We start from the raw sequence: 10,908 nt of genomic DNA, 5'->3' as shown, positions 1-10,908 counted from the left end.
CTGTGCTGCGCACACACTGTAACAACATCACACCCACCTAGAAGTTCATCATTGTCACTGTGGCCACTTGGACCTTCACGGCCAGGGCAGGGATAAAACTCACGTCAAGAGTATCCTGCTCCAAAAAAAAGGCTCAGGTTGCTGCTACTCAAGCTACAGAAGGATCTCTGTTAACAGTAGAAGGTTTGTGACACACAGCTGAACAGTTCAGATTACATTCCCAGAGCAGAGTTTCTCAATGGCCGGTCTGTGGACCGGCGCCGGTCCCTGAGATCTCCCTGACACGGTTTAGGAAGGCAGCAAGACGGACCTTGGTCAGTGTTTAATTTGTAAGGAAAGAGGTGCTGGGGCTCAAGCAATTTTTTTACATTCAGAAATGATGCAGCAGGCCCAGAAGTGCCGGGGCTATGAACTGCCAAGCCTAGAGGTGCCAGCACTCCACCCTGGCAAGCCCTGGCACAAATGAAGCACTGTCCCTCGTATAAAAAAGGATGAGAAACACTTCACAAGAGGGTGGTGGCGCGCACACACACACACACACACACTCACCAGTCCTTTACAATACTTGTTTACAGGAGTTACTTAGAAAGTTTAAAAGTGAAATTCTGTTGTGAAAAGTGCAGTGTAAAAATGGTACCTTCTTATCACTTGTATTACTGCCACACTAGGATCCCAAACATGGACAAGGACCTCACTGTGCTAGGCGCTGTACAAGCACAGAATACACAAGTGGGAGAGGGACAGATACACCTGTGACGTTATTGACATGAACTGTGACCATATAGATCATTGTTACAACCAGGGTCCTATAGTTGCACCAGGCCTTGTACACAGGAGGTCAAATGGGGTGTCTATGGAAAGGTTGTAATTTGCTGGTTATGATTATTCTGTCTGTATGTGTGTATCATTTTTGTATTTGAAGTTATGAATATTGGCTAGGTACTGGTATCTCAATGTGTTGGATTCTAAGTAGCCTCAGTGAAGCATTTGGTCAGCTTCTTGAGAAAGGACTATTCTCAGTAAGTGCCCAATCAGGAAACACTTAATTGACAATGGACTTTGGGAGACGCCAATCCACATCTGAGCTTTCCTGGGAACATTCAAACTAACATGTAAACAATGGCGTCGGCCTGCAAAAAGCTGAATCAGTCATAGACATGTGACTTGCCCAGGTGCCTACAAACTCCATCTTGTTGCTGTGACTTTGCACAGAAGAACAAAGGGGTTTCTGCCCACAAGAAAGAGAATATAAGAGGCCCTGGAAGCCTCTCCATTTCGACTTCTGCTGGCTCAAGAGATGGCCTCTCCACCCTAAAGAGATGCCTGAAAGAAACTGGAACAAAGGACAGTAACTACAGGGGTCTGAGTGATTGCTGGACCCAGACTAGGAAGGAGTCTAGTCTGTGAAAGAAGCTTATTGGAACATCTCTGAGGGTGAGATTTACCTGCATTCAGTTTCCTACTGTAGTAGCCTTCAGCTTGCATGTTTTTGTTTTATTTTGCTTAGTAACTTACTTTGTTCTGTCTGTTATTACTTGGAACCACTTAAATCCTACTTTTTATATTTAATAAAATCAATGTTGCTTATTAATTAACCCAAAGTAAGTAATTAATACTGGGGGAGCAAACAGCTGTGCATTTCTCTCTATCAGTGTTACAGAGGGTGGACAATTTATAAGTTTACCCTGTATAAGCTTTATACAGAGTAAAACAGATTTATTTGGGGTTTGGAACCCATTGGGAACTGGGTATTAGGGTGCTGGAGATAGGAGCTTCTTAAGCTGTTTTCAATTAAGTGTGCAGCTTTGGGGTGCGTGGTTCAGACCCTGGGTCTGTGTTGGAGCAGACTGGCATGTCTGGCTCAAGCAGTCAGGGTTCTGGAGGCCCAAACTGGCAGAGAAAACAGGCTCAGAGGTAGTCTCAGCACATCAGGCGGCAGTCCCAAGGGGGTCTCTGTGACCCAGCCCGTCACAACACCTTAAGAACACGACCAGGCTTGGAGATTGCACTACTAGCCAAGCAGAGAGATGAGCCTAATTTAGCCACATCTTGATGGGCAAAAAATCCTTTACCAATCCAGTAGTGAATCCCTTTATCTGTCTATTTAATGTGCCACCTGAGTAATTTCCAGGCACTGGTCTTATGTCCCTTAAATCTGAATAAATATTACATTCTTCCACAAAACATGAATTTGTCTTCCCGGCCAATGTGGGAAGGGAGTGAGTAACCCACCAGCTGCTGGGAACGCTGGAGGACATGCAGATAAGCCTGCTACATGTTGACTGACAAATCGTTACACCAGAGGAAGAAAACACTAATCTCTGGTCCTTAATGTGGCTTGGATCCATGACCATGAGCTGCCCTCAGATTGTTCTCAAGCCAGGAGAAATCAGCTTGAATTAAACAGGGCCCCCACCAAGCAGCTGCTCCAAATGAGTCTGAGGTGGGAGCAGAGCATGCAGTGTGCCAGTCATATGGCTTAGTTATATTACTGGTGTCCAGGACAAATTCAGCTCTGGTGAAAGGGGTTGCAACTCCACTGATGTCAATGTGGTTGCATGAACCAAGATCTGTCCCTCCATTTTTAGTACTCCCATTCTGGTCGAAGGGACACTGTCAGTGGGGAGGGATAGCTCAGTGGTTTGAGCATTGGCCTGCTAAACCCAGGGTTGTGAGTTCAATCCTTGAGGGGGCCACTTAAGGATCTGGGGCAAAATCAGTACTTGGTCCTGCTAGTGAAGGCAGCAGGCTGGACTTAATGACCTTTCAAGGTCCCTCCCAGTTCTAGGAGATAGGATGTCTCCATTTATTTAATAAACAGATTTTCTTCCCTGCACTACTAACAACACTGGAGAACAATAACACGGAACAAATTTTTAAGAGCTAATTTACTTTTTATCATTTCTGCTCTTTGTTTATTGTTACATTTCACTCAAAAGCCGATGGCTATGGTTCATTCTCAGACTCTCGTGCACTAGCACAATGCTCCAGTGTAGACAGACACTTACAGTGACACTAAGGCAATCAGCAAGGGGAAGACACTGGAGCTTCAACACAAAATGCACGAGCCCCCCTGACACTTGAGTTGAAGGAGTAATTCCACTGGTGGTGAAGTAGGAAGCTCTTATTCTTGATGTGTGTTAGCCGCTAGAGGGTCGCACACACATACACACACACACCAGTCCAGTGTATTGCATAGGAGTATTTTAAAAGAAAACTATTTCCACTGGATTTTATTTTAAATTTCATTGAAATGTCACTATTGGCCTTAGGTTTTGTAAAAGCTTGATTTAATATCATCTAAATGCTAAATCGCATTTGGGGAATGTGGCATTTTATACTCATTTCTCACCAGAGAGGATAAATTAGGGCATAAGACCATAAACAGAAGATTTCTCATTTGTCTTTCTGATAGGACATAAATCCACCCTGCAACCACATGGAATAGTTAAAGGGCCATTGTTGTGTTCCATAAGAGAACAAATGTTAGCAGCATTGTCTTGTCACATCCCTACAGAGGATATTTACATTCTGGCCTCTTGCAATTTTGGTTGGAGAAGAGTTTGTTTTCCCACCTAAGCTCTTGTGCAGTGTCATTGGAGCCGATAAATGTGTGCATTCCTTCAAACCCAAAACAGCTGTATTTCTTCTTTATATGCATTCTGTAAAGTCTCTGAGGGGGCCCATTTCTTCTAGGTAAGGTGTTATAGAAATATAAGAGATGGTTGTGCAAAAAGGTTTGGTTTAACTCAAAATACCTGTAATCACATGGAGGGACCCGCACGTCTGGAAGCTTGTATAAGTGTTTATTTTTTCAGTAGTGAGTATGGTGGTATCTCTGCACAGATCTGGGCTGCATCCTGCATTCTGGCTCTTTTCAACTTCTGTAGAGATTTGGGGATTTTTCTTTTCTTTGCTTCATTATTATCTCAGAAGGCTGGGAGAGCTAGCTCCAGATTCCTGTCATGATTATAGATGTGAAGGGCTAGATTCTAGGCTGTGTTTCTGGAAAGGTGTTGCTCATGCAGAGAGTGTAAATATACCACCTTTGAGCCCTCCGCATTCTGAGCCGCTGATGAGACTAAGTTGTAAGTGAAAGCAAATGTCTCTGCTTCTCTGACTTACAGCAGCTTCCCCAGGGCTGTCTATGGTCTGCTCAGCAACCCGAATCCCCAGTAGCACTCAGTGATACGGCTACTCCCCCTCTCATCCCTGACACCATCCCCTTGTGCCCCTAACCTGCCCCCGCCCTGGGGCTTATGAGGGGGAATAGCATTGGGCAGCACAGGTCAGCCGTACACTGTGCCCAGGGAATTCTTCCCCAGACCCTTGTGCCTTTGAATGGCCCCTATACACTGCCAGACTGTAAGAATGTCCGTCACGCTCCACCTCAGATGCAGCTGCATTTCAGTGATGGATAAGTGATATTACCCAGACCACATCTTCAAACCTGGGTGCCTAAAGTTAGGCCCTCAAATGTAAACGTAGGCCCCTGAATAAGCTGACGTCAATTGTAAGTGAACAGCAGCACTGAAAATCAGGGACCCCAAAGGGAGAAGATACTTTTGAAAATGTGGCCCTTAACCTTTCCGAGCCTCAGTTTCCCAAGTGTAACAAGGGTGTTGTGAGGATTGATTAGCTGGTTGCAAAGAATAAGTGCTAATCCCTGCTGTCATTCAGTTCAAATATAAGGCCCTTCTTAGATCTGTCTGGGATACTAGCCACAGTGCTCGTTGCTATCCCATAGACGGGACACCAGCAGGAGAGATGGTGCCAGGTCTGCAGAATCGCAGTTCTGAACACAGGTGAAGGACGTTGGTTTTATTTTCATTGCAAAAGAAGAAACTTTGAGGAAACCTAAGAAAGGTCAGGTGAAAAGTACAAACCGGATTGTCAACATGGATAGGAAAGCCGTTTAATACTGGTACCGGGGATTTAGCAATTGGGAGACATGAGCTAAAAATTCAGATACTGGGAGTAACTGATAGAGGCTTGGATTGAAGTTGTTTCACACAGAGACAGATTTGCTGGAACCCAGACCAGGATGCTGTGCCACACGCACAGCCCATTGGACGTATGTTTCCTCCTCTCCAAGGCAAATAATTCCCATCTTCTCTGAACCCACAAGCAGCCTCATCCTGCCACACTGTAACTGTCCCACCACACTCCTGTCTCCACCCCAGTGCAGGTCCCCGCACTGGCCTCTTCACCTAGCTGGTAAACAGCCTGTATTTTTGCCTGACTGGGCACAATTCCCAATAATTATGGCAGTCAAATTTTTCACCCTCTTCCAATGGAACCCTGGGGGAGGTATCGCCTTCCTCTGCAGCATGGGGCCTGGGTCACTTGCAGAGTTAAACTAGTGTAAACGGTGGATTCTCTGTAACTTGAAAGCCTTTAAACCATGATTTGAGGATGTCAGTAACTCAGCCAGAGGTGAGGGGTCTGTTACAGGAGTGGGTGGGCGAGGTTCTGCGATGTGCAGGAGGTCAGACGAGATGATCCTGATGGTCCCTTCTGACTTTGAAGTCTACAAGTCTACTCTTGCTTTAATCACAGGCTGCTACCTGTGTTTCTTTCTGAAGAACCACAAAAGGGTCTGTTACAGAATATTGGCCTGGTCCTAACATTTTGACACTGTATAAGAATTCCATAGATGGAAAAACAAAGGCGGGGACAAGAGATGTGCAGCAAGGAATCTTTACAGACAGATGCATCTCACAGTAGTTGGAACGTACACAGGGCTTTTCATCAGCTGAATATACTACTACATTAGTACAAAGGAATCAGATTTGGGGTTTGTTTTCTAAATGACTGTTGGCTTCATCCTTTTTATACTGTTGATTTGCCTCCCCACTTCTATTACTGATTGTCTCGTACATGCTCCATGATCTTCAGCAGACCTAGCCAGGTCTCTTCTGCAGTAGAGATGATTTGACTGGCTGGCAGAAGGAAGCCATAGCGACCTGTGTCTCGCAACTCAAAGGCGAAGGAGTATTTGATGCCATAATCATAGGACCAGTCAATGCTGCCTCCACTGGCTTGGTCTGAAAAAGAGAGAGAAACCACACTGGGTGAGCTGGCTTGTGTCCAGATGCACCAGTGCTGGCTAGTAGATGGAGTCCACTGGATATGAGCATGCTTGGCACCTTTCAGGATTGGGTCCTATATGAGGAAGTAAAGGGGTTTACTAGGGCTGGGTGTGCACTCCTCAGACTGCACTGAATTTCTGGGAATGGGCCCTAGAAAGTTAACATTGGTGTGGGTCAGACATTAGCTCAGCCTGTGGGGGATCAGTTGGCAATTAGTGAGGGATCCCATTGACCCATCAGGGATGAAGTCCCCACCTTGAGGAGGGAGGAGTGGACCCTTCCCCCACTATAGCCCATCAAACGCAGAACTGCTCAATACTTACAGATAGTTGAGCAAATGGTTCCAACTTTATATGTTGTCCCATACAATGAAGCCAGAGCACTGGCAGCTGCTTTCCCCACGGTGTTCTAGAGGGATCACGGAAGAGTCAGGAAGAAGTCAGATTAGGAAGATTAAACGTTCAAACTAAAACAGGGGAGAGTTTCTACCGAAAGCCTCATTTAAGAAAATATCCAAATTGGTTTAGAGCCGACCCTCACCCACCAAAAATTAGTTGTACTGAATCTATTAATGTCTGAATTGCTATATAGCTGGACACTAGCTGCAGCATCCACCATGTTAACAATATTTTGGGAGGTATCCTGGCTGGCAGTAGCCCGTACTATGTGCTTTAGAGGAAAGTGCAAGAAAGCCCTGTGGATAATTATAGTATTATCTCCCCATTGGGAAAGTTTCTTCCAAATTCCCATGAGTTAGTGGTTGGCGTATGGTTTGACGCATACATGGTGTGTAGTTCTTAAAAATATTTATATTGTTATTATTTTATCCTATCTAATGTAACTGTGGATGTTCTCGTACTTAAAGAGAACCAGAAAGTTGGGACTAGACCCAATGTGTGTGAGTGTCCTGTGTTGGGAACAGGGTGGTGAGACGCCACCTGTTCACACAAGTAGGGATTTCTATTTTAAAGATATTGTCTTCTTCTTCCTTGCATTAATCCCATCAAATAGAGTCCACTCTATGAGTCCTCTCCCTCCAAAATGATCTGTTCAATGTCTGACGAAAAGCTCATGCTCCAATACGTCTGTTAGTTTATAAGGTGCCACAGGACTCTTTGCTGCTTTTACAGATCCAGACTAACACGGATACCCCTCTGATACTGTTCAATGTCCTATCCTTTGTCACACCACCTGCTAACAAATCTTCCTTTATAACATCCCATCACTTTTTGGGTCGGCCTCTCTGTCTTTTTCCTTCAGTCTTGATCTGTTGGGACTCTCCTACCCAGATTGCTGTCAGGACCAAACCATCTGAGCCTGCGCTCCCTCACAGCAAGACATGGGCTCAAAACAAGCAGAGGAAAACCAGAGTATATGGCATGTAATTTCAATCAGGTGAACAGTGAAGAATTATCCTTGAAACTAGATGGTCAGACAATACCAAAAATACAAAGTTTCAGGTATCTGGGTTCCAGAATCCAGGAAAATGGGGAAATGGAGGATGAAATTAGAGCTAGAATCAAATGGAGAGAGATAAGTGGTGTAGTACGTGACAGGAAGATACCAGTAAGATTAAGAGGCAAAGTCTATAAAACAGTGGTCCGTCCAGTTTTAACTTATGGCACTAAGTGTTGGGCAACCGAGAAGAAACATGAGCAAATGATCGGTTCCACTGTAATACGAATGTTGAGATGGATGAGTGGAGTAAGCAAGAAAGACCACCTGAAGAATGTGTATGTTAGAGACATGTTCAAAGTCACAGCCATAAGCGAAACAATGAAGGAGGGAAGGTTCAGATTTTAAAGATAGTGTATGGGGTCAGAGTCTCATTTCAATCACACTTGAGGAGCCACATTGAATGTAATGGAGTTGCTCTGATCCATGTGAGGGGAGAATTTAGCCCATGATTATTGTCTTAAAAATGTCATTTTAATATTTGGCTAACACTCAAAATATGAAAGGCAACTCTAGGGTGACCAGATGTCCCGATTTTATAGGGACAGTTCTGATTTTTGGGTCTTTTTCTTATATAGGCTTCTGTTACTCCCCACCCCCGTCCCGATTTTTCACATTTGCTCTCTGGTCACCCTATGCAACTCAGTCAGGACAGAGAAAGGCTTAGGGTCAAGAAGCTGCCGTATCTCACCAGCTCATTGTAGTCAGCAGGGTTGGTGCACTTATACCCAAAGGGGAACAACAGAAGCTGAGAGTAGCTGTGAAGGGTGAGGAAGGCCTTGATCTTCCCATGGCTCTTGATAAAGTTTACGACATTTTTTACTTCCACTTCCGAGTTGGCGCTGGGTCCATGGTAAGACTCAGAGCAAGGGTTGGTACTGGCTCCAGGGCCTGTTGGTGCAAATGAGGATCAAAGGTAAATCTGTAAAACTATAACTCAAGGGAATTCAATGCAGATTGACTCAAAGATGAAGATGCCTAATACTGTACAGTGAAAACTCTAGCAACAGATCTTTTCTCAGGGACAAGGTCTAACGTACTGATAGATGATAGAAAAGTATTTCGAGAGAGTGAAAATTAGAAAAAGACAGATTGATAGATAACTCATGCCTTCTTTTGCTCCCTGACAATCAATCAAGAAATTACTCTTATGAAATATGATTACTATCAGCTTTTACTATTTTATTTCTGAATCTCTTATGATGTTGGCTTCTACATCCATTGGGCCAGATTCTGGATCTCAGTAACCCCATTGTAAACCTGAAGTACTTCCACTGGCTTCAGTAGAGTTACCCTGGATTTACACTTGTATAACAGAGATCAGAATCTGATCCATTAACTTTTGAGTATATAACATGTGAGCTGATAGACTTTTTTCTTCCAAGCTGATGCAGAAATGTAAGTCAATAATAACGTGGGAAATTGAAAATAGTTGATCTTATCCATCTTATTTTATTTAAAAAAAAAAAACCAAATAGAATCCTTCCAGGCCTCCAAGTAAATAATGCATTTACCTGACTGTCTAGAGGCCAATAGTAGAGGAAGTCAGTGATTGATGTGACATCCTCAGCAGAGTGCATGCTGGGAGGGATGTCACATTGATGAAGGAGACATTGATCCAAGCAGAGCTAGACCATATTGAAACCTAAGCAAAAAATCCTTTGAACTAGTAAATGTGTTAGATGCCCTGTTTAGCCTGACATACTCTGGGCATTCAGCCCGATAATGGTACAGATGCCTATATTTTGCATGTCACTTTTAAAAAGTCCTAGATTGTTCTCTTATGACTAGGTACATGCAGGAGCGCCGTCAGCTTTTTTGGCGCCCTAGGCGGCGGAAGGTCCCGCCCCCGAAATGGCGCCTGCGGCAGAGGCAGCGGAAGGTCCCGCCCTCGAAATACCACCGTCGCTGGGGGCAGCCGAAGATCCAGCCGCCACGGTCGCCACCCCCCAAAGGTTAGTGCCCTAGGCGACTGCCTACGTTGCCTAATGGGTCACGCTGGCCCTGGGTACATGGAAGGGAAACAGCTTCGGTAGTGACAACTGTAGATGAAAACTCTTCTTTTACCTCCAAAGCCTGCATCCCAGTTCCTATTTGGATCAACTCCAATGCACAGGCTCCCTGAATTCTTAGAACGTGTCTTCCGCCACATACGATTCTGAAATAGAGAAACATAATGGGTTCAAAAGGAGCAAAGCTTGGTGATTTCATTAAAGCTTCCAGTCAGAAATCGTTACCATTCATCTATAAGTGAAGCTCAGACTAGATTATCACAATTGGCCCTTCTGACCTTGGAATCTATGAATCTACGTGCAAGAGAGAAGCCTAATGTGACTTCTGCTAGACTAGCAAGGGGGATGGACCAAGGGAAGCACTGGTGAATATCCAGGAGGGAACAGTGATGGATTAGATGGCTCAGCAGGTCTTTGTGGTGACCCTACCCTATTGTGATTTACCTTTACAAGGCTAAATACGTATCGGCTGAACGTGTTTTTCTAAAACAAAACTTTCCATTCTTTGATGGACTGGCAGATCACTGCCCAGCTTCCAGAAGTGCCTGATTCTGTTTGGAAATGTAATCACACTGTGGTTACTCACATTGGTATGAGTGAATGCATATCCATCAGGGTTTGTGACAACCAGCAGGAAAATGTCCATTCTGTTTAACAGGGAGGTGACGGATGGATTGTTCCCATACTCAGATGCAATCTAAGCAGAGATAAAATACATTCCAACATGCTTATCAGAGTCGCTTCTTCCCCAAATGCTCATACTGTAATAGTTATGTACTGGGGTTGGGTTAAGCAGGGTTGGGGTGTACAATACAGCTGCATTTCTCTGGTGACTTAGTCATTTTCCGCAAAATGTACGCTCTCATTTGAAAATAATTTAATTTTTTGGCCCTTTTGTTGGCAAATATAACCTTCCCAGTGCGACTCTTTCTTTCCGAGACCATAGACTGAAACAATAGCTCTGAGGGGTGTGACCCACCCTTATTCATTTCAGTGGAATGTGAGCCCTGAAACTTGATGACAAATAAGAGACACTTTAAAAGGTCCTGTCTTTTTGGTACGTCTTCTATTGTATTGGTGTGACTGTCTCTAAAAAATATGTATTTGTACAGATGTAGGGTAGTGGTGACAGCACAGCATTGGGAGTCATGACTCCTGGATACTATTCTCAGTTCTGTCAGTGATTCACTGTGAGACCTCGGGCAAGTCATTTAACCTCTCTGTGCCTCAGTTTCCCATTAGTTATGAGGCTAGTAAGACTGACCTACCACAAAGAGGAGGTATCAGACTGAAATAAATTGCTGTAAAGCCATCTGAGATCTTTAGATAAAAAGTGCTACAGACAAGTA

The 10,908-nt window shown here is 44.3% G+C and overlaps 1 protein-coding gene across 8 annotated transcripts in view; it reads right to left on the bottom strand.

The window, feature by feature from the left end:
* Positions 1-4,919: 4,919 nt before the first annotated feature.
* The window catches only part of LOC123376603 (carboxypeptidase A2-like), a 24,150-nt gene continuing 18,161 nt past the window's right edge, over positions 4,920-10,908 (bottom strand). For all 8 annotated transcript variants that reach the window (XM_045028761.1, XM_045028769.1, XM_045028787.1 and 5 more), the window contains 5 exons: positions 10,146-10,256; positions 9,615-9,705; positions 8,239-8,438; positions 6,416-6,500; positions 4,920-6,047 (listed from right to left, as the gene is read on the bottom strand). In XM_045028761.1, the coding sequence (XP_044884696.1) occupies positions 5,863-6,047; positions 6,416-6,500; positions 8,239-8,438; positions 9,615-9,705; positions 10,146-10,256 (672 nt within the window). In that variant the 3' untranslated portion in view covers positions 4,920-5,862. The remainder of the gene's footprint in view (positions 6,048-6,415; positions 6,501-8,238; positions 8,439-9,614; positions 9,706-10,145; positions 10,257-10,908) is intronic.

This window comes from Mauremys mutica, chromosome 1, assembly GCF_020497125.1.
Source record: "Mauremys mutica isolate MM-2020 ecotype Southern chromosome 1, ASM2049712v1, whole genome shotgun sequence".
Taxonomy (NCBI): domain Eukaryota; kingdom Metazoa; phylum Chordata; order Testudines; family Geoemydidae; genus Mauremys; species Mauremys mutica.
Note: the sequence above shows the minus strand (reverse complement) of the source record. Positions and strands in the feature narration are given on the sequence as shown.